A 24,053-nucleotide genomic window follows, 5' to 3' on the forward strand; every position below is an offset into this window, starting at 1 on the left:
TTTCAAGTATACAATACAGTATTGTTAGCTATGGATACCATGTTGTACAATAACTCTCCAAAACTTATTCATCTTGCATAACAAAAAGTATTTTACTCTTTGATCAATATCTCTCCATTTCCCCCACCCCCACCAGCCCCTAGCAACCACTATTCTACTCTCTGCCTTTATGACTTCGACTGCTTTAGATTACACATGTAAGTAAGAGCATATAGTATTTACCTTTCTTTGTCTTATTGTTTTAGTATAATATCCTCTAGGTTGATCCATGTTGTCACAAATGACAAAATCTCCTTTTTTAAGCTAATATTACACAGTGTGTGTGTGTGTGTGTGTGTGTGTGTGTGTGTATCACATTTTCTTTATGCATTCATCCCTTGGCAGCTAAATGCTTTGCATTTATTAACTTAAATAATCTTCACAAAAATCCTACAAGGTACATACTGTTGTAGCCCCATTTTATGAGGATATGTAGACATAGAACCATTAACTTACCCAGAAACAAAAGCTACTAAATGGTAGACTTGGGCTTTGAGTCCATACTACCTGGCTCTAAACTCTGTGCTTGTTTGGGGAGCCTGGGTGGCTCATTCAGTTTCCCTCTCTCTCTACACCTCCCCCACTCTCATTCTGTCTCTCTCTCAAAAATAAATAAACATTAAAAATTTTTAATAAAAAATGTAATATGTGTCTGTTTAATCACTGTATATACTGCCTCCCAACAAAGATTTGCTGAATGAATGCGTACTAACACCAAATAAACAGTAATAGTATCAATAGCTAGCATTTACTAAGTACTTACTATGTGCCAGGCACTGCAAATGTAGTGTTTAATTTAACCTCACAGCCTCTCTTCTATATAGATACCATTATTATTTCCATTTTGCAGATGAGGGGATAATACTAGGCACAGAGAATTTGTCCAAGGTCATACGGCTCATGGACAAAAGGTAATTGTTGCCCTTTTGTCTGGCCCTAGAACCCATGCTCTTAACACTATACTTCATTACTTCCCATTACCTCAGGTGATCCTCCTCAAAGCCTCCTGAGATGAATTCTATCATCAGCCTGATTTGGCACTGAGGAAAATAAGGGGATAAAGTTAAAAAACTGGCCCAAGTTTAGAGACAGTAGAGTCTAGGACCCATGTGTTCTTGTTTCAAATCCCCATCTCCTTTGTGCTCTATCCCCAGTCTCTTTTGCTATTGTTGCATTTCTGAGTTACAAATGGCTCATCCTCCAAGTCCGGCCCTTCAGTGAAAGAAGAAATGGCCCAACTGCAGAAGTTCCTTGAACTTTCTCCAGCGTTATCATACTCTATGTAATTCCTGATCCTTCCAGAATACAATTAAACCAACATAAATAACTAGTAATTATGACACAGAGGACAACAGAGTATGTCCAGGATGGTATAATTAAAAACAAAGAATACAGGGGGAAAAGCTGTTCAGGCCAACTTCAGGCTGTAGGAACATTAGAGGATGCCTGAGGAGAGAGGAAAGGAGATCTCCCCTCCTCAGAAAAAAAAAGTAAATTGAAAGGGGAAAAAAAGGAAACAAAAATCCCCAAAGCACCAAATTAACTTCCAGTATAATCATCTAAGGAAGAAAATAACAAAACATATGCATAACTAAACTAACAGGACAATGAGATGCAGAGGAGCAGAGACAGCCATCATGGAAGACAAGAAGATAGAAAACAAAGTCTTATTCTAGATTTTTTAAAAGGAAATTGACAAAGAGGGAAAACAGCAAAAGTTAAAGAAGTGGTCACAAAATTAGAAACCACTGATGTCTTTCCCCACCTACTATAATGGCCACTTCATTGGGAGCTTGGGATAATGGAGATGGAGGGGCTTATGCTCCTGAGGTGGCCATCTCCTTCAGGAAAGAAGGGGTTGGGGTTACCTTCTTGCAGAGGACCATCTGGTGGTCAAACAGAAAGAAGACCCGCTGCTGGTTGCGGCCATAGGGCTGGTAGATCCAGGCCATCTCCCCAGTGTAGATCAGCTCCGAGCTCCTGTCTAGGATGTCCTCACCCTGGGAAGAACATGTGATAGTGAGAGGCAGCCAGGAAGGAGGGATGGCCCTGTCACCTGCCTGGAAGCACCTAAGGCTGGGCATAGACTAGGGCAGTAGGAGTAGAGAAAAGGCCTGATGGGAGAGAGGGATAGAGAGAAGGTCCCCTGGGAAGTCCTGGAGTTGGAAAGACCCATACTTTTGTTTATCCTGAGGCCAAATGAGCCCTACCACCCAGGACTGCTATATAGTCCCTCTATGGCAGCTGCTTTCTAGCACTACAGGCACCAAGGTTCATTCTGGTTCCATGAGGTTCATATTCTCTCTCTCTCTCTCTCTCTCTCTCTCTCTCTCTCTTTTCCTCCTCCTCCCTTTTCTCTATGAATTTATCTTTCTATACCAGTCCTTCATGCCAGATCTAGTCTCTTAGTCTCTTTCTTGTACTTGAAGAATAAGCCTAAGCACAAAACAGAAGTTTCTCTGCTTCCTCAATGAGTAAAAGGGGATAGGGGAGGCCAAGAAGGAGACAGTGATTGATGGAGAAAAAGAGAATACAGTCACTGTCTTAAAATTGTTTTTTTTTCCTTCTCCCCTCAGTTCACTAAAATATATCGATTAAATAGGAAACTTTACAACCACATGATTCTTTGGTCTGTTATTCACAGCCTGAAATGACTTTTCCTCCTTGCTATATAGTAAGACAAAAAAGTACCAAGACACTTAACTCCTAGCTAATTCAATTCTACAGAGTTTCCAAGGCCCCTTTTTTACAGCACCTCTGCTAGCTCAGAGGTATGTGGAGATATATATCAGATGCCAAGCCAGATTTGTCCCCTATTCTCAAGGAGCTTATAGTCAGTGGAGGAAACTAATGCAGGTCTGCACAGAACTCATGGAATACAAGGCAAACCACAGCAAAGCCCTGGGCATAGGGGTGAGTGTTCTAGAACTTATATGAAGATAAGGACAAAGACCAGTGGTCCAGTACTCAGGAGAATTAATATTAGCATCTATATGCATCAGAAATTGGGCTACATACCTTCACTCTAAACCTTCTAAGCCACAAGAGAACCCTGGGAGGGAGAGAATTTCTTAATCTCATTTTATAGTCCAAGGTAGAGATGTTAGGTGATCAGCTAAGGTTACCCAGCTTGTTAGCTAGAGACACATAACTCAACCCCAATTCTGTGGCTCCAGAAAGTATGCTCACTCTTTCCACTACATTATGATGTATCTAAGCCAGTCAGTCCCTTCTTTTCTCTGGGTTTCAGTTTTTCCAGATATTAAATGAGCTACATGAGGATGATATCCAAGGCCCTAGCCCTGATACTCTAATTCTAAGATGTCAGCTTTGCACCCAAAAGTTTCAAGTCAAGGTTACAGTAGACCCCATGCATCCCCCCATAAACAGTCAGAACAAATAGGCTAGGCATGGCAGTAGGCCAAAGAGAGGGGTAGCTGGAAATGGTGTTCTTGAGCATACCACTTTTCCAGTCTAAGGGATGAGAAGGAAAAGGGGAGCTCAGTGGAAATGTTTTCTAATAATATAACCTCAAAAAGAAAGTTAAGAGATAGTACTGTGATTCCAAGCTCTATTTCATGGGTATCTTGGAACTTAAGTAAACATTCACCCCTGAGAGGCCCACATACTAACAGAACTTCTGGGACAGGAAGCCCACAGGGTGAGGGATTTGTGCAGGAATTTCTTGTTGGGTGGATAAGGAGCTGAGAGTGGTACCAGTCTGCCAGGTCCCACCCTGAGGCAGGCCAGAAGATGTGCCACAGTCCACTTTGAGTATGTATAAAGTGAAAAAAGCTATAAAAATGGGTCAGTGCCAAACAAAGTTGGCCAAGATAACATTTTTTTCAGGATGACTTCTTTTTCCTTTTTCAAATTTTTATTTAAATTCTAGTTAGTTAACATATAGTGCAATATTGGCTTCAGGGGTAGAATTCAGTGATTCATCACATACAACACCCAGTGCTTATCATAAGTGCCCTTGTTGATACCCATCACCCATATAGCCCATCTCTCACCCACATCCTTCCAACAATCCTCAGTTTGTTCTCTGTCTTTAAAAGTCCCTCATGGTTTGTTCCCCCCACCACCACCACCATGTGTTCATCTGTTTTGTTTCTTAAATTCCACATAGGAGAGAAACCATATGTTATTTGTCTTCTCTGACTTACTTATTTCACTTAGCATAATACATTATAGCTTCATCCACATCATTGCAAATGGAAGGATGAATTTTAAAATTACACTTGCTAAACTGAGGATGATCGGACCAGGATACCACTCAATATCATCTTGTCCACCTACCATAACAGACAGGAGCATTCTAGTTCTTTTTTTAAGTACTTGCCACACATAATTCCACTAAGAAAAAAAAATAAGAAAAAGAAAGAAAGAAAGAAAGAAAGAGAATAAACTTGCCACACATAATGCCACCAAGAAAAAAAACACAAGAAGGAAAGAAAGAAAGAAAGAAAGAAAGAAAGAAAAGAAAAGAAAAGAAAAGAAAGACAAGGAAGGAAGGAAGGGAGGAAGGAAGGAGAAAGGAAGAGAGGGAGGGAGTGAGGGCAGGAGAGATAGAGAGAGTGAGAGAGAGAGAAAGGTAAATATACTCCTGTGCTCACCAAGCTGATTGATACCAGGCAACTCACATATCCTCTGTGTGTCGGTTTCCTTATTTCTACAAAAAATGCAATCAAAATGATATAAAACACATGTAAAGAATATTACTAACTGAGCTTCAAGTGGAGCTTGACTCTGCTAAGGCTGTAAGTCCAGAGGGAGAGAGAAGTCCATCTTGTTCCTGGTTTGGTCAGTCTCCAAAGAAAGAGGAAAGAAGAGCACCAGAAACTCCAGACTGGTGCTGGATGAAGCCAAGTCCTGCCAATTCCAGCCAATTCCAATGCTATAAAGGGTCAAATTGTGCCAAGGTAGGGTAGCAATGTGGCTGTGCTACACTGAGTTTCCTAATCCTTAAAATGAGGGTAATAACAGGGGCACCTGGGTGGCTCAAGTCTGTTAAACATCTGACTTCAGCTCAGGTCATGATCTCATGGTCTGTGGGTTCAAGCCCTGTGTCACACTCTGTGCTGACAGCTCAGAGCCTGGAGCCTGCTTCAGATTCCGTGTCTCCCTCTCCCTCTGCCCTTCCCCACTCATGCTCTCTCTCAAGCTCTCAAAAATGAATAAACATTAATAAAATTAAAATGAAAGAACACAGAAGATGGTGGCGTAGGAAGACGCTGGGCTCACCTTATCCTGCTGATCACTTAGATTCTACCCACATCTGTCTAAATAACCCAGAAAACCACCAGAAGACTAGCAGAAAGGACTCTCTGGAGCCAAGCATAGACAAGAGGCCCACAGAAGAGGGTAGGAAGGGTGGAGAGGCAGTGCATGCTACACAGACTGGCAGGAGGGAGCTGGGGCGGTGGAGGGGTAGCCCGCCCGGCAAGGCAGAGCCACAGAGTCTGGCTTGCAAAAGCAGAGGGGCTGGACTCCTTGAGTTCTGACAGCCAGCAGGACTTAACCTCTGGAATGTTAAAAGTCAATGGTTCTGCTCTTGGAGAGCAGGGAGGGCGAGAGTGCACTGGGAGGGAGAGTTGTTGAGCCCCAGAAGACAGAACTCACCTCGGTGGGGAACAAAGGCACTGGCAAGCGCCATCTCCCTCTCCCATCCCCCAGCTGAAACCCCAATCCCTGTCATGGAACTTGCTCCCACTGCGCAAACACTCAAAGCTGTGCTTCTGTGGACCCATTCCTCCAACGGATCTGCCTCCCTCCCAGTGCTGCAGGGCCCCTCCGAAAGGGGACCACCTAAGGCAAAGCCAGCTAAGCCTGCCCTTCCCACCACTGTGCACCTTGCAGATCAACCCCAGCTAATACCCCAGATCCCATCAAAGCATCACCACAAGCCTGGCAGTGTGCAAGTAGCCCAGAGAGAGGCCACACCACTCCACAGTGAGTCCTGCCCCTGGGAGACGGCAAGATAAGGTACACACCATTCTGACTGTGGCCTCAGCAGTGGGCTGGGGAAAGACATCCAGTCTGACTGTGGCCCCACCCACCTACACAAGTTACTCTGGACAGTAGAGAGGAAGTGCCCTGCATTTTGGAGACACCCCAGGGACTACCCAAAATGACAAAATGGAAGAATTCTCCTCAAAAGAAACTCCAGGAAGTATGGACAGCTAACAAATTGATCAAAAATTATTTAAGCAATATAACAGAACAAGAATTTATAATAATAGTCATAAAATTAATCACTGGGCTTGCAAAAAGCATAGAGAACAGCAGAGAATCTATTGGTACAGAGATCAAGGGACTAAGAAATACTCATGAGTAGCTAAAAAATGCTATAAATGAAGTGCAAAATAATTCATAGGTGGCCATAGCACAGATTGAAGAGGCAGAGGAGAGAATAGGTGAAGTAGAAGATAAAATTATGGAAAAAGAAGAAGCTGAGAAAAAGAGAGATAAAAAAATCCAGGAGTCTGAGGGGAGAATTACAGAAATAAGTGATGCAATCAAACGCAACAATATCCGAATCATAGGAATTCCAGAAGAAGAAGTGAGAGAGAAAGGGGCTGAAGGAGTATTTGAACAAATCATAGCTGTGAACTTCCCTGATCTGGGGAAGGAAAAAGGCATTGAAATCCAAGAGACACAGAGAACTCCCTTCAGACGTAACTTGAATCGATCTTCTGCATGACATATCATAGTGAAACTGGAAAAATACAAGGATAAAGAGAAAATTCTGAAAGCAACTAGGGATAAACACGCTCTAACCTACAAAGGGAGACCCATAAGACTAGTGGCAGACCTATCTACTGAAACCTGGCAGGCCAGAAAGGAATGGCAGGAAATCTTCAATGTGATGAAAAGAAAAAAAAATATGCAGCCAAGAATCCTTTATCCAGCAAGTCTGTCATTCAGAATAGAATGAGAGATAAAAGTCTTCCCAACAAACAAAAACTGAAGGAATTCATCATCATTAAACCAGCCCTACAAGAGATCCTAAGGGGGATTCTGTGAGTGAAATGTTTCAAGGACCACAAAATACCAGAGACACCACTACAAGCATGAAACCTACAGACATTACAATGACTCCAAACCCATATCTTTATATAATAACACTGAATGTAAATGGACTAAATGCTCCAACCAAAACAGATAGGGTATCATAATGGATAAAAAAAGAACCATCTATTTTCTCTCCACAAGAGACCCTTTTTAGAGCTGAGGACACCTTCAGATTGAAAGTGAGGGATGGAGAACTATCTATCATGCTACTGGAAGTCAAAAGAAAGCTGGAGTAGCCATACTTATATCAGAAAAACTAGATTTTAATTTAAAGGTTGTAACAAGAGATGAAGAAAGGCATTATATAATAATTACAGGGTCTATCCATCAGGAAGAGCTAACAATTATACATATCTATGTGCCAAATATGGGAGCCCCCAAATATATAAAACAATTAATCACAAACACAAGAAACCATATTGATAAGAATGTGGTAATTGCAGGGAACTTTAATACTCCACTTACAACAATGGATAGATCATCTAGACACAGGATCAATAAAGAAACAAGGGCCCTGAATGATACATTGCATCAGATGTACTTGACAGATATATTCAGAACTCTGCATCCCAAAGCAACAGAATATACTTTCTTCTAGAGTGCACATGGAACATTCTCCAAGATAGATCACATACTGGGTCACAAAACAGCCCTTCAGAAGTTTACAAGAATTGAGATAATACCGTGCACACTTTCAGAAAACTATGAAATTTGAAATAAACCACAGGAAAAAGTATGAAAAACCTCCAAAAGCATGGAGGTTAAAGAACACCCTACTAAAGAATGAATGGGTCAAACAGGCAATTAGGTAATAAATTTAAAATATATGGAAACAAATGAAAATGAAAAGACAACAATCCAAACGCTGTGGGATGCAGCGATGGCAGTCCTGAGAGGAAAATACATTGCAATCCAGGCCTATCTCAAGAAACAAGAAAAATCCCAAATACAAAATCTAACAGCACACCTAAAGGAAATAGTAGCAGAAGAACAAAGCTACCCCAAACCGAGCAGAAGAAGAGAGATAATAAAGATCAGAGCAGAAATAAAAAATATAGAATCTAAAAAAAAAAAAACTGTAGAGCAGATCAATGAAACTAAGAGATGGTTTTTTGAAAAAATAAACAAAGTTGATAAACCTCTAGCCAGATTTCTCAAAAAGAAAAGGGAGAGGACCCAAATAGATAAAATCATGAATGAAAAAGGACTTATTTCCAATTATTACTTATTACAAATTATTCCCTTATTATCAGGGAATACTATGAAAGATTATATTCCAGCAAACTGGACAACCTGGAAGAAATGGACGAATTCCTAAGCACCCACACTCTTCCAAAACTCAAACAGGAAGAAATAGAACACTTGAACAGACCCATAACCAGCAAAGAAATTGAATCAGTTATCAAAAATCTCCCAACAAATAAGAGTCCAGGACCAGATGGCTTCTCTGGGGAATTCTACCAGACCTTTAAAGCAGAGATACTACCTATCATTCTCAAGCTGTTACAAAAAATAGAAAGGGAAGGAAAACTTCCAGACTCATTCTATGAAGCCAGCATTACTTTGAATCCTAAACCAGAGACCCAGTAAAAGAGAACTACAGGCCAGTATCTCTGATGAATATGGATGCAAAAATTCTCAACAAGAGAAGAGCAATTCGAATTCAACAGCATATAAAAAGTATTATTCACCATGATCAAGGGGGAATTAGTCCTGGGCTGCAGGGCTGGTTCAACATTCTCAAATCAATCAATGTGATACATCACATTAATAAAAGAAAAAAAGGAACCATATGATCCTGTCAATCAATGCAGAAAAAGCATTTGACAAAATCCATCATCCTACCTTAATAAAAACCCTCAAGAAAGTCGGGATTGAAGGAACACACTTCAACATCATAAAAGCCATTTATGAAAAGCCCAAGGCAAATATCATCCTCAATGGGGAAAAACTGAGAGCTTTCCCCTGACATCAGGAAAACGACAGGGATGTCCACTCTCACCGCTGTTGCTTAACACGGTGTTAGAAGTTCTAGCATCAGCAATAAGACAAAAAAAGGAAATCAATGCATCAAAATTGGCAACGATGAAGTCAAGCTTTCACTTTTTGCACATGACATGAGATTATACATGGAAAACCCGATAGGCTCCAGCAAAAGTCTGCTAGAACTGATACATGAATTCAGCAAAGTCGCAGGATACAAAATCAATGTACACAAATCAGTTGCATTCTTATACACTAATAATGAAGCAACAGAAACACAAATAAACTGATCCTATTCACAATTGCACCAAGAATCATAAAACACCTAGGAATCAACCTAACCAAAGATGTAAAAAATCTGTATGATGAAAACTATAGAAATCTTATAAAGGAAATTGAAGAAGATATATAGAAATGGAAAAACATTATGTGCTCATGGATCGGAAGAATAAATATTGTCAAAATGTCAATACTACCCAAAGTTATCTACACATTCAATGCAATCCCAATCAAAATTGCACCAGCAATCTTCTCAAAACTAGAACAAGCAATCCTAAAATTTTATGGAACCACAAAAGACCACAAACAGCCAAAGTACTTTTGAATAAGAAGACCAATGCGGGAGGCAACACAATCCCAGACTTTAGCCTCCACTACAAAGCTGTAATCATCAAGACAGCATGGTATTGGCACAAAAACAGACACAGAGACCAATGGAATAGAACAGAAACCCCAGAACTAGACCCACAAAATTATAGCCAACTAATCATTGACAAAGCAGGAAAGAATATCCAGTGGAAAAAAGACAGTCTCTTTCACAAATGGTGCTGGGACAACTGGACAGCAACATGCAGAAGGATGAAACTCGACCACTTTCTGACACCATTCACAAAAACAAACTCAAAATGGATAAAGGACCTGAATGTGAGACAGAAACCATCAAAACCCTAGAGGAGAAAGTAGGAAAACACCTCTGTGACCTCAGCCATAGCAATTTCTTACTTGACACATCCCCAAAGGTAAGGGAATTAAAAGCAAAAATGAACTATTGGGACCTCTGAAGATAAAATGCTTCTGCACGTCAAAGCATTGTTTCAAAGGAAACAATCAACAAAACTAAAAGGCAACCAATGGAATGGGAAAAGATATTTGCAAATGACATATTGCAGAAAGGGCTATTATCCAAAATCTATAAAGATATCACCAAACTCCACACCTGAAAAGCAAATAATTGAGAGAAGAAATGGGCAGAAAACATGAATAGACACTTCTCTAGAGAAGACATCTAGAGGGGCGCCTGGGTAACTCAGTCAGTTGAGCGACTGTCTTCGGCTCAGGTCATGATCTCACGGTTTGTGAATTTGAGCCCCGCGTCGGGCTCTGTGCTGATAGCTCAGAGCCTGGAGCCTGCTTCTGATTCTGTGTCTCCCTCTCTCTCTGCCCCTCCCCCACTCATGCTTTGTCTCTCTCTGTCTCAGAAATAAACACAAAAAAAATTTAAAAAAAAAGAAGACATCCAGATGGCCAACAGGCACATGAAAAGATGCTCAACGTCGCTCCTCATCAGGGAATTACAAATCAAAACCACACTCAGATACCACCTCACACCAGTCAGAGCGGCTACAATGAACAATTCAGGGGAGTATAGATGCTGGCGAGGGTGTGGAGAAACGGGAACCTTCTTGCACTGTTGGTGGGAATGCAAATTGGTGCAGCCGCTCTGGAAGACAGTGTGGAGGTTCCTCAAAAAATTAAAAATAGAACTACCCTATGACCCAGCAATAGCACTGCTAGGAATTTACCCAAGGGATATCGGAGTGCTGATGCATAGGGGTACTTGTATCCCAATGTTTATAGCAGCACTTTCAACAATAGCCAAATTATGGAAAGAGCCTAAATGTCCATCAACTGATGAATGGATAAATAAGTTGTGGTTTATATACACAATGGAATACTACGTGGTGATGAGAAAGAATGTAATATGGCCTTTTGTAGCAATGTGGATGGAACTGGCGAGTGTTCTGCTAAGTGAAATATGTCATACATAGAAAGACAGATACCATATGGTTTCACTCTTATGTGGATCCTGAGAAACTTAACAGAAGACCATGGGGGAGGGGAAGGGAAAGAAAAAAGACATTAGAGAGGGCGGGAGTCAAAACAAGAGATTCTTAAAAACTGAGAAAAAACTGAGGGTTGATGGAGGCTAGGATGGAGGGTAGGTTGTGTGATGAGTATTGAGTGTTGGGCACCCATTGGGATGAGCACTGGGTGATGTATGGAAACCAAGTTGACAATAAATTTCATATTAAAAAATTAAAATTAGGGTAATAACAGTATCAATCTCATTTGCCTGTTGTGAGGATTATGTAAATTAATATATTAGTGCTTAGGAAAGTACACTTCACACTGTAAGTTCTACAGAAATGCTAGCTATTATCTTGACCATTATTGTGTGCTTTATATCCTGTGTCACACATATTCTTATTAATACAGCAACCCAATAAGGAATGCACTGTTATCACCCCAAAAAAAACAAAGTCAGAAAAATTGGGAGTAATTCCCCCAAAGTTGCAGAATCCAGACCAGAATCCCTCCAAAGTCCATGTTCTAATCCACCAAACCACAGTAGAATGGCAATCCTTAGTGGAAGAACCAGCTATGTTGGACGATTTCTGAAGTGAGACTCAAAAAACTTGGGTTCTGAGCCCAGTATTGCCATCAACTCATTCTGTGCCCTTGAGAAGTAACTTAAACACTCTGTATGTTTTCTCATACAGGAATGAACAATGGATAATACAACAGTTCCCTTGGTTCACTTCACATGGCTGCTTGAAAGCACAAATCAGATCACATAAGGAAAATGGCCCTTTCAGAGTTCAAATCTCACCCTTTGCTTCCTCTACCGCACTTGCACTATAAATTACTTTGCCTTGTCCCCCAAAATGCAATCCCCTCCCATTCCCACCTCCACCATGGAAATTCTGTTTTATTCCATTCTACTAGGATTTTGCACATACTATTCCTTCTGTCTGGAACATATTTTCTCCACTGGAAAACCAAGGCCACATCTCATTCATCTCAATAGCTCAATGGCCAAGACCCCATATAGTTACAGGCTGATTGTTCTGATGGGAGGTTGTGGCATGAGCAGATCCAGGGGAAAAAGGACAGGGGAAGTTCCATACTTTTCATACAGTTTATCTTCAATGCTGCCTATTGACAGGAGGGCAAAGAAAAAACAAATCCAGCCAGCTCCACACTTAATCTCCTGGTCCTAGAAGTGTGTCTCATCAAGCCACCTTTGCTTTTAAATAGATGTTTTTGCTACTTCCATCACATTGGTTTTTTCTGTTTCCTCTGACTTTTTGGATTCAATCGTCTAATGGTAAACTGGAACAGGCCTTTGTGTATTACACAAGCAGTCTGTGAGGGTAGGGGTGTCATAACAATTATATACAATTAAGTTCCCAAACATAAGCTGCAAATTTGGGCTTTTGGTAAAAATCTCCAGGGGGAAAAAAGATTAAAATGAAGCTGTCAGGGATATGTTTCTTCTCCCTTCAAGTAGATCTAATGAGTGGGAAGGGCAGCAATGTGACAGTTCAACAAACATCAGTATCATAGAAATTAGAAATGTAAATTTCCCTGAAACTGTAGTCCTTGGAAACAGGTTCTTCTCCCTGATTCTCCCCTAAGCTGCTCTAAGGCATTGATTATTACTTAGAGGTATGGGTGATACTTACTTTTTTATGTAGGTTTTTAAAAAATTTCTTTTAATTTTTATTTAAATTCAAGTTAGTTAACATATAGTGTAATAATGGTTTCAGGAGTACAATTTAGTGATTCATCTCTTACATATAACACTCAGTGCTCAACACAAGTGTCCTCTTTAATTTCCATCACCCATTTACCCCATACCCCTACCCAACACCCCTCCAGCAACCCTCAGTTTGTTCTCTGTATATAAGAGTCTCTAATGGTTTGCATCCCTCTCTCTTTTTATCTTATTTTTCCTTCCCTTCCCTTATATTTATCTCTTTTGTTTCTTAAATTCCACATATGAGTGAAATCATATGATTTCACACTGTCTTTCTCTGACTGACTTATTTCACTCAGAATAATACATTCTAGCTCCATCCACATTGTTGCAAATGACAATATTTAATTCTTTTTTGATCGCCAAGTAATATTTCATTGTGTGTGTGTGCGCGCGCGCATGCGTGTGTGTATGGACATAGACATACATACATATATACTACATCTCCTTTATCCATTCATCAGTCAATGGACATTTGGGTTCTTTCCATAATTTGGCTATTGTTGAGAGTGCTACTATAAACATTGGGGTGCATGTGCCCATTCAAATCAGCATTTTTATATCTTTTGGATAAATACCTACTAGTGCAATTGCTAGGTTGTAAGGAAGACCTATGTTTGTTTGTTTGTTTGTTTGTTTATTTATTTATTTATTTTTGAGGAGCCTTCTTCATACTGTTCTCCAGAGTGGCTGCACCAGTTTGCATTCCCACCAACAGTGCAAAAGTGTTCTCTTTTCTCTTCATCCTTGCCAACATCTGTGGTTTCCTGAGTTGTTAATTTTAGCCATTCTGACAGGTGCAAGGTGGTATCTCATTATTTTGATTTGTATTTCCCTTATGATGAGTGATATTGAATATGGGTAATCCTTTCACTCATCCATTTATTTTTTAGGATCCCTGGGAGGTAGGGAAAATTAGGGGGTACTTCATGAACTCTAGTCCTCATAGGCTGGCAGGGAGCAAGGATGATAACTAGAGTTGATCAAAAAGACCCAGAATATTTATGGAATAAGCTGAGTCACGTTCAGGTCTGTATATAATAAAAAGCCTCCTATTGTCTAGCCAGATATTCTGATTTAGTGATTTGGTACCAATTGCCTGTTTGCTGCCAGCCCTCCACTCTATCTCCCAATTCCTCTTCAAAGGACATTAAGCTTTGAAGATTTCCCTTATAACTCTTCTTTTTAATTTGACAAATTAAGCTGTTATTATTATATGGATGGTTTTGGCAGCCACCCTGTTTGTTCAAACATCTGGGGGAGGCAAGGGAATTGTGGAGATAGCAAAATACTGCTTAATTTTCTTGATTTGCAAGGCTTATCCACAGCAGCCCTCAGCAATTTGGCAGGACCTCTCTTTGCTTGTGTAACTGTTTGGACAGATAGCACATACAAAGAACCTATATCAGGGAACCAGTGAGGTTGGGTCACTTATGTCAATAGCTAGCAAGCCATAGAGTGGACATGTCCTATTGCCTTTTCAGGGTGGTCCTCCAGCACTCATCCACTTTTAGTCATACTAAGATTTTGTATTTTCCCCATGAGGCAGTCTTACTGCCTTACTTAGATATGGACACTTTACTGCAAAAATAAGTCCTTTCAGTGTCACAAGAGAAAGCAACTGGGCTGTGGGAAGCAGAAGGTTGAAAGAGTATATAGTACAACAGTGAAAAGAATACTAGAGAGTGAATCTGGATACCAGAATCAAATTTTAGCTTTGCCACTGACTTGCTGTGTGGTCTTGGTCAGGAATAGGTGTCTGAGACTTTCACCATCATTATAAGGCATGTGTGTGTGTATGTATGTACATGTGTATGCATGCACATATGCATGGCCATAGCCAGAATTGTTGATGGGGAGGGGAGTCCTCTAAAAGCCCTGATGACAGACATTCTAGAAGTCTTGAAGACTAAATATGATGAACATGACAGAAACCTTAGGCTTGCCCTCTGAAATGTACCCATCAGGATTCACTACAGAAAAAGCTTCCTATAAGACAACTCCTCTGGAGCTAGTGAGTTCCACATTGACCCAAGAATCTGAAAAGGGAACGATGAGGAATTTTTCTTCTTACCAAATTAGGTGAAGAAGGGATTCACCAAGCAACAGGGTGTCAGTGTTGTACATATGGGCTTGGTTGAGATTTATAGGACCAATCAATCATGCTAACAAAGGAGGCAGAGAGTAAATATTATCCCATCAATCCTATTCAAAATTGCCTTTTTGTTTCCCACTCCCCACTTCTAGACAAAAACACATGAAATTCCTTCCTAGATGTGGAGTCTTTAAATCATAGTTCAGGGATGCCTGGTTGGCTCAGTCAGTTTAACGACTGACTCTTGATTTTGGCTCAGATCGTGATGTCAGGGTTGTGAGATTGAGCCTTGTGTTAGGCTCCTCGCTGAGTGTGGAACCTGCTTAAAATTCTCTCTCTGCCTCTCTCTGTGCCCCTCCCCTACTCTGTCTTTCTCTAAAATAAATAGATAGGTAGATTTTTAAAAATCTTAAAAAAAATAAATCATACTCCGTGCTTTCAAGTTTGGTATTAATGAGGCTTCCTAGATAGGTGGAGGAATTTCAACCTATTATTGGTCCCCCATGGCTCCAACTTCAAGACTGGAGCCCCAGAGCATATGGAGGAATTATATATTCCAGACATTGGGAAGAGGAAAATATTTCAGTGAGTATGGAGACAACTGCTGCTGAGAACCTCCTCTCATAGAGAGCACCGCAGGGGTAGAGGGAAAGAGGGCTGCTAACCAGCCACAATTTCAGTGTGCCTTAGAGTTGATGTGTTTGCTAGAGGTCATTTGGTCTAGCCCTCTGCCTCTGATCAGGCAACTAGCCAAAGTAAGCCAGATACAAGGGAAGGAGGATCCATGATTCCCTAGTAAGTTTGGGCCAGTGCTGGTTTCCTCTTAGGAGCAATTGTTTCTTTATATAGGTTCATTTCTTTATCTTCATCTCAAACAATCACTACTATTTTCTACTCTTTATGGGGACATAAAGATTCTTCAAATAGATTTATCTTTCAAATAAGACTAAAAAAAATGCCGAATGCTCAGAATTGTGGTGTTTTCCAGCCATCTACATTAAGAAGGATCAGAGGTGGGGCACCTGAGTGGCTCAGTCAGTTAAAGATTCGATTTGGTTTCAGTTCAGGTCATGATCTCACAGTTTCATGGGTTCAAGCCCCACATCGGGCTCTGCATGGGCAGTGGGAATCCTGCTTGGGATTTTCTGTCTCCCTCTCTCTCTGACCCTTCCCCACTCACACTGTCTTTGTCTCTCTCAAAATAAATAAATACACTTTTGAAAAAAGGATTAGAGGTAGAAGAATAAAGGAAAGATTTTTTTCTAGACTGTGGTAAAATAGCTGTTTGCAGGGCTGATGCTTACTTAATCTCTTTAGAATATGCTAAACTGCTTGAAATTTTAGGGAGCTACTACCTCTCAATCACAGGAAATTATACCTCAGTTGAGGCAAGTGGAACAGGGAACTGGCTCAACTTGTACACTGTGACCATGAAGCTTAATATTGCTGACCCCTCCTTGGTAGCATTTCCAGCCTCTCCCATCTTGGTTATGTTAGCCTGTGGACTGTCAGATTTCACAACTTGGGTCTGAGAGATAAATGTAAAATGTCATTACCCCAGTTCCCTTGGTGGGCAAAAGAGACAAACACTAAATGGTATACTCAAGACACATACCTGTGAGTCCTTATAATTCACAGCTCTGTTTCTATTGAACAGAAACCCAAGAACCTCAACAGAGCAGTGACATTACAGAAGAAAAAATCTCCATTTATTTGTTAGGTTGTATATATCCTCTGCAAGTGAATATCTAGAAATGAAGGCTTTAGTGACTTCAGCCACTGAAGACTTTCTGAGTTCAGAGAAGTGGCTGTTTCTAATGAAATGGAAGGCTTTCAGGAATTATTTTTATAAGCAGATGATAAAAAAGATAATTTGGTCTGTCAATAGTGCAGGAGTGAGAACCTTGACTTAAAGTGTGCAAGCTTGGGTAGACCTTGTAAAATGTGTCAGGATGAGGTAATCTCACCAATAGAAAAAGAAGTATATGTTGATTGACCTGCACCAGAGAACCAACCTTATAGTCTGTGTCTGGGAGTGAATTAGAACATACTACTTATCCAAGTTTTTATCTGGTGGTGATAAAACTCCAGGGCTGGAAAGAGGCTTGAAAGTCTATTAAGTCAATCCAATTATTTCCTGGCAACATCCAAAGAGATGAACCTTTCATTTATTAATGAAGTGTTGTCTCAAAGATTTCTCCAACCTTCTTATAAAGCCATTGAAGTACACAACACTTCTCAGTAGTAGAAAGTTTTTCCTTGGCTCTATCTAAATCCTTTCTGCTGCTCTTCATATTTAATTTCTTTTCATCCATCTGTGGCTACGATGTGATGTTCTAGATGAGCTATTCAGACTCTACAATGCCCCTGTTGATAAAGATCCTACCTCCCAGTCTAGGACAGATGCCTGCCACTGGGCAATCTTGTCGATATTCTCCAAACGCCTCTTGCGCTCATTGATCTGCTGAGTCACATTTCTCATGACAGCCAGAGCAGCTGCCACATACCTGTAGTCACTGTGAAGACACAAAAGTACAAGTTCGGTAAATCAATGTGCTAGAGAACCAACTGTTGGGTACCAACACTAAAGTCCATTCCTCTCTTCTTAGTAACAGAGCCCTGATTTTCAGATGGAACCCATGCCACATGGAGTAAAAGATTATATTTCCTATATTTCTTATAGTAAGGGGTGATTACGTAACTAGTCCAGTGATATGTAAATAGAAATTTTGGGCAGAAATTTTCAGAAACCTCCTTTAAGGAAGATAGCATACCCTTCTTTGGCCCTTTCTCAATCCTGATGCTTGGAATGCAGATGTGATGGTTGATGTTCTAGCAGCCATCTTGGACCATAGGGACAAGGTTCCTTCTCCTAGGGATATGATAACAGAAAGTTGGGAGGAACCCAAGTTTCTGATGTCCATAGAGCACCATAGAAGTCATGGACTGCCTACCTGTAGACTTTTTTTATATGAAAGTGAAATAGACCCCTATCTTTTTTTAGAGCATTATTTTTGTGTCCAGTCTGATATAACCAGCCAAGAATCAAGAAAGCAGCCTTATTCATGGCATGGTCCAGAACTTTACCATACTTTCTATCACTTATTTCTAGGGAACTCTGCCAAAAGTCACTGTGAAATAATATCCACTCTTTTCTTCTAGTATGATATAATGATAGGATGTAGCATAGTGGTTAAGAATAGACTCCAGAGCCAGACTCTTTGGGCTCAAATGCTAGTTTTGTCACTGACTACTTGTATGACCTTTGTCAATTCTCACAACTCTCTCAATGACTCAGTTTCCTCATATGTGAAATGGGGATGATTATAGTAGTGTTTGTTGAAGGTTTAGTCATCTATATAAATTGTTTTACTCTTGGTTTATAGTAAAAGTTGCAGTATTATTAATACAAATCAAAGTGCAACCTTTAGGCCCAGTTTCCTGGGACTGTGGATAGCCTACTTGTTGAAAGTTATACCACCCTGCCCAGTTTTCTCTGCTTGTCTGATCTGATTTGCAATCAAATGGCTCCTGTGAAAGGCAGATTGAAAATGATATCCCAGTCATTTGGTGGAGCTTTAATAGACTGAGAGGGCAAGAGGATGAGTTATGAATCAGTCTTAACTAACCTTTACTTAAAAAAAAAAGCTGAACATATTTTGTGGTCATTAATCTGCTCACTGTCCCAGCACCAATTTGAAAGAAGAAAGGAGGGGAAAAAAAGATACCCAGTAACTTTTTCTTTCCTAAATCATTGAAGTGCAAGATGGTTGACCAATCATAGGCACAGGGAAGGTAATTCTAACTGCTAAGGCAGACATTATGCAGCACCTCCTCTTAGCTGGCCTCCATGTGTCCTCTAAACACCTACCAGACCATAGTCTTCAAATGCTACTTCATTTCATTACCTCCAGTGACCAGATAGTCACTACACCTTCTAATCAGTTTATTCTGCCTCAAGACAACTTTGTTAAAACAACAACAACAACAACAACAACAACAACAACAAACCCTTATTCTGAGCCTTAATAAATGTTAGCTATTATCAGTTTTTCTTCTGGGTCCTATTGCTGACTTATATTGAACTCATGGTTGACTAATGCTTCCTAAGTCTTTTAAAATATGCTGTCTTGGGGCACCTGGGTGGATTAGTTGGTTAAGCATCCAATCTTATTGACCAACCGAAGTCATGATCTTGCAATTCATGAGTTCAAGCCCCATGTCTGGCTCTGTACTGACAGCTCAGAGCCTGGAGCCTGCTTCAGATTCTGTGTCTCCCTCTCTCTCTGCCCCTCCACATCCCCCTCTCTCTCAAGAATAAATAAACATTAAAAAAATTTTAATATGCTATCTATAAGCCGAATCTCTCTAGGTCTGTCCTTGAACTCTACATCTCCCTCTTACTTTCTTAGACCCAATTATAAAACCTTACATTTGTTCCTGTTATATTTCATCCTTTTACAGTTACTTGCTCCAGCCTATGGGCAATCTATTGGACTCTGTATGACTATTAAAATTTCTCCCTGGAAAGACTACCTGAGCTTGCCATTTGGAAACAGAATAGGGTGATAACAGAAAGGGCAGCTGCAGTGTAGAAGATGCTGACATAAATAAGTACCCCTGTACTTTGGGCCCATTTAATGTCTCCCATGCTATTCCTCCTTCTGGTTTGAGGCACCAGGAAAATGACTTAAGCCACTTTTGGGGAGGTAAAACATAAAGCTTTATGTCCAATATGGTATCCTATAGCCACATTTATTTAAAATTAAATATAATCAAATATTAGTACTTCAGTTGAACCACCTACATTTCTCAGTACTCAATAGCCATGCATGGCCAGTGGCTACTACATTGGACAGAACAGGTATAAAACATTTACATTATTGTAGAAAGTTCCATTGGACAGCAGTGGTATGAGAATGCCTATTACCTCTGACTCCATGTACTACCTAGCCATGGATTCATTACTGTCACTCTGCTACTGTCAGTCAATCTTTGCCATATTTAGGTGGCTGTCTTTCTTACAATGGTTAGAGGGGGATATGTCCCCATTTTTAACCTGCTCCACTAGCTTTAGGAGTGGGTGAGAAAAGAAGTGAATAGTTGTGGTCTTGCCTGAACCCTTCTCAGAGCCCCCAGGCCTTCAGAAAAGGTCTGGGCCCAGCTCCTTGATAAGATCTACTGAACCAAGATTGTCTTGTTCCAGATATGTCAGCTAACCTCCCTGTTATATACAGTCTTTCTTCCTGTCAGCTTAAGGAAGGTTGGATGGCTGAGTGGGGACATATCACCCTTCTGAAAGCAAAGGCAGTATTATTATCTACTTATTACTATCCATCCATCGAATCTTATCCCTTAGATGCCATTCTGACTGCCTGAATTTCAGACCTTCTTATCTGAATACTTATCTGACTAAGCCTTCAAGCTGGAAGCAGCCTCTAATTCATTTCAAATCCAAGCTACTCTGACATGCATTGCAGGAGCTGTCATCTCAATACAGCTTCCTGATATCTGCCAAAAGAGGTGGCCCCTGGCCTGAGGAGTAATGCTGGGCCCAACAGATCACTCTGAAGGAGGACATTGATTCATGTGCCCTGCCAATGCCTGAGCCACTCTATCAGCACTCTGGAACCCAGTACGTAGAAAAAGAGGGGGCCAGGGACCCAGAGGGAAAGACGGCCTTGAGACAGGAGTTCTTGTCACAAGGTGAAGGAGCACAGGGATAGCAAGTCCCTTGCAGATATCCTATCTTACTAGACCCCACTAAACCAAATAAGGGCCTGTGGTTGCTTTGGCTTAATAAACTTACATAGCTTTTGGCTATGCTTTGAAAATGTCTTTCTGGGGCTCTTAAAAACAATTATGCAACATATAATTTATCTATTAATATCATCAGTCCACAAGTATGATTTTTAGAACCTCCTGCTATATTCCATGAAATAGACACTCAGGAGTAGGTGAGAGATGAGCTGTAATATAAAAACATTTGAGAAACACTCTTTGAATATCCTGGTTGCTCCTCTGAGATTTAAGTACAATAGTGCTTCTGGTCACTTGGCACCATGAAGTATAACTGTGGAGGTCATTTAGGCTCATGACATCATGGGCTGGTACAACTGCAAGAGACCTTCCAGACTGGCTAGTTCAATGGTTTATAAACTTTCTTGGGCATGAAAATTATCTGGAGGGCTCTTTACAAAGCTAAGTTCTGAGACCACTGTCCACACTTTGTGTCCCTGCCTTGCCACACATATTTGTTCTCTGGGCCTCAGTCCTTCCAGCCATAAAATGAGAAAATCTGACTAGAAGACATTCCTTTAAGGGCCTTTACATTTCAGGTGCCATACATATTTTCCATTTTTATTTTTTAAATGTACTAATTTTAGTGGGAGTTCTTCAGTGTCCTATTAGCTCTCACAAGAAACTGTATCCTTAGAAAACGTGGGACTCCATCCTGGGAATGGTCTGTAGTAAGCATTTTAAAATAACATTTAGCCCTTCCAAATTTCATGTCTAATGATGTTGCCCACCAATCCCCAGGTAATAAACAGACTTAGGGAGGAGGGAACAGAGTCCTCTTTTGTGAGGTCCTTCACAACCTGCCTCCCTCATAGCCAACACAGCATGGCAGGCAGAGCTACACTGGTGGTATTTACACACAAAGGGAGAGTCTAGTGCTACCACATTTAGATTCGAGTTTGAAATTTGTCCAAGGCTCCAGAGCTATTGATGCGCATGACCCATGATTTGCTAAACAAACAACATCAGCTTAAGAATGAACCAAGGGATTGGCTTTGAGATTAACATAAACAAAACCAACTAGCCAATATCCGTGGCTTTATGCAACTACGTCTGGAGTCAGCTCCAAGGAAACCAGGCAATGGAGCCAAATGAAAGTAGGAAGTAGAAAAGTAGAAAGTGGGTCTATTGAGAATTAGAAAGCTAAGGGAAATTGGACAAAGGTCATTTTTCTTCTTGGAGGGTTCAGTCAGGAAGAGAGCTGAATTAATAAGTCTAAGGTCAGGGATTTAATACTAATTAAAGGCAGGTTATAACAAGGCTGAGGGCTTTAGCTCATAAAGTAAAGCATGTGAGGGTGGGGGGTGGTTCATTCATTGTTGGAGATGACTCTCAGCATATACCTTACTGGTAGGTTCATTTGCTGGTGGGTCATTTCCAGTCAGAGAGAGAGAGGTAAGCTTTTTGGTCATTTTGGGGTTGGTTTTCTTGCAAATACTGAAAAATTGTAAACAAAAAACAAAACAAAAAAAGACAAAACAAAAACAAGTACTTCAGGAGAAGACTCAAGTTTATTTTCCCCCAGTCATGCTCTGGGTCTAAGGGGAAGGTACAGTTTGGATGATGCAGAGGAGCGTGGAAAGGACTAAAGATTACCAGGGATATAGCCACGCAGAAGAAATCTAAGGTGAGAACAAGTTATGTAGGCTGTTATTAGGATATTGAATCTATCAAACAAAGTGGAATAAATAGTTGAGCAATCATTCCATCTGGATTGATTCACTTGGCTAAACTCAGGACTAAGGATCCAGTTGAGCTCCCTGAAGGCAGGGTCTAAGTTGTGTAGTAATGATGATGCATACTGTTTGTGTGTGTGTGTGTGTGTGTGTGTGTGTGTATACTGTTTTACAGTGTATACTGTTTTACAGCTTTATAAGAAACTCTCATAAGTGTTCCCTTGCTTTACACACACAATAACCCTTTGAGGTAAGCAAAAAAAAAATCATCATTCCATTGTGCAGATAAGCTAACAGAAACTCAGAAATGGCTAAAAGACATATATTCTTAATAAAGACCAACATGTAGACAAGGATCTCCCTAACTCCTGCTTCCCTCTATCCTTTACCTATGGTCCTGGGCGGTATACTTGAGGAGCTCAGCCAGTTGTAAGGGATACTTGCAGATCTTCTGCACTGGAGTCAAAAGGAATCCATCAATAGCAATGTCGATCATCTGCTGCAAGAGGCGACAAGCCTCAAAGAAGTGCTGGTAGCGGCTGTCCTTCATCAGTTTGGAGAGTTCCATGCAGGCGTCCAGGTGGTTGTTACAGTACTCAGAGTATATCCAGAATCCATCTTGCTATGAGCACAGGAAAAATGGAGAGGAAGAAAAGGGTACTGAGAATTACAAAGAAGTTTTGGAGAAATGAAAAAAAAAAACAGATCCTCTCCTTATGTAGAATATTAAAATAACAATATCAATCTTTCCTAAATTGATTCAAAATTTAATAATAGAAATAAAGGAATTATTTGGGAAGTAGACAAACTGTAAACATTTGTATAGAGAAAATAAGTAGGAATAGTATGAAATTCTATAAAAGAAGGATATTGATGGGGCACTGGCCATGACAAAAGTGAAAATACTATGGCAATAAAATTATGGCACTGGATTGTTTATTTTTTCAAGTTTCTATTTTAATTCCAGATAGTTCTCATAGAGTGTTATATTAGTTTCAGGTGTACAGTATAGTGATTCAACAATTCCATACATCACCCAGTGTTCATCACAACAAGTACACTTCTTAACCCCCATCGTCTATTTAACCTATCCACCTACCCACCTCCCCTCTAGTAACCATCAATTTGTTCTCTGCAGGTAAGAGTCTGATTCTTGGTTTGTTTCTCTTTTTTTCCTGTTGCTCATTTGTTTGTTTGTTTTTTCTTAAATTTCACATATGAGTGAAATCATATTGTATTTTTCTTTCTCCTAGATTTTATATCCTTTAGCTTGATCCATGTCTCTGCAAATGGCAAGCTTTCATTTTTCATGGGTGAATAATATTCTAGTGTGTGTGTGTGTGTGTGTGTGTGTGCCTATGGTATATATATACACCCCATATATTCCTTATCCATTCATCTGTTGCTGGACACTTGAGCTGCTTCCATATATTGGCTATTGTAAATAATGCTGTTGTAAATGTAGGGGTGCATATATCCCTTTGAATTAGTGTTTTTGGAATTTTGGGGTAAATATCCAGTACTGTGATACTGGATCATAGGGTAGTTAATTTTAACTTTTTCA

The 24,053-nt window shown here is 40.3% G+C and overlaps 1 protein-coding gene across 5 annotated transcripts in view; it reads right to left on the reverse strand.

Moving 5' to 3' along the window:
• Positions 1–24,053, reverse strand: part of ARHGEF9 (Cdc42 guanine nucleotide exchange factor 9) — a 190,286-nt gene that overhangs the window by 24,541 nt on the left and 141,692 nt on the right. For all 5 annotated transcript variants that reach the window (XM_047848227.1, XM_047848224.1, XM_047848226.1 and 2 more), the window contains 3 exons: positions 22,879–23,111; positions 17,401–17,530; positions 1,908–2,039 (listed from right to left, as the gene is read on the reverse strand). In XM_047848227.1, coding sequence (XP_047704183.1) covers positions 1,908–2,039; positions 17,401–17,530; positions 22,879–23,111 — 495 coding nt within the window. The remainder of the gene's footprint in view (positions 1–1,907; positions 2,040–17,400; positions 17,531–22,878; positions 23,112–24,053) is intronic.

This window comes from Prionailurus viverrinus, unplaced genomic scaffold (genome assembly GCF_022837055.1).
Source record: "Prionailurus viverrinus isolate Anna unplaced genomic scaffold, UM_Priviv_1.0 scaffold_57, whole genome shotgun sequence".
NCBI classification, from domain to species: Eukaryota; Metazoa; Chordata; class Mammalia; order Carnivora; family Felidae; genus Prionailurus; species Prionailurus viverrinus.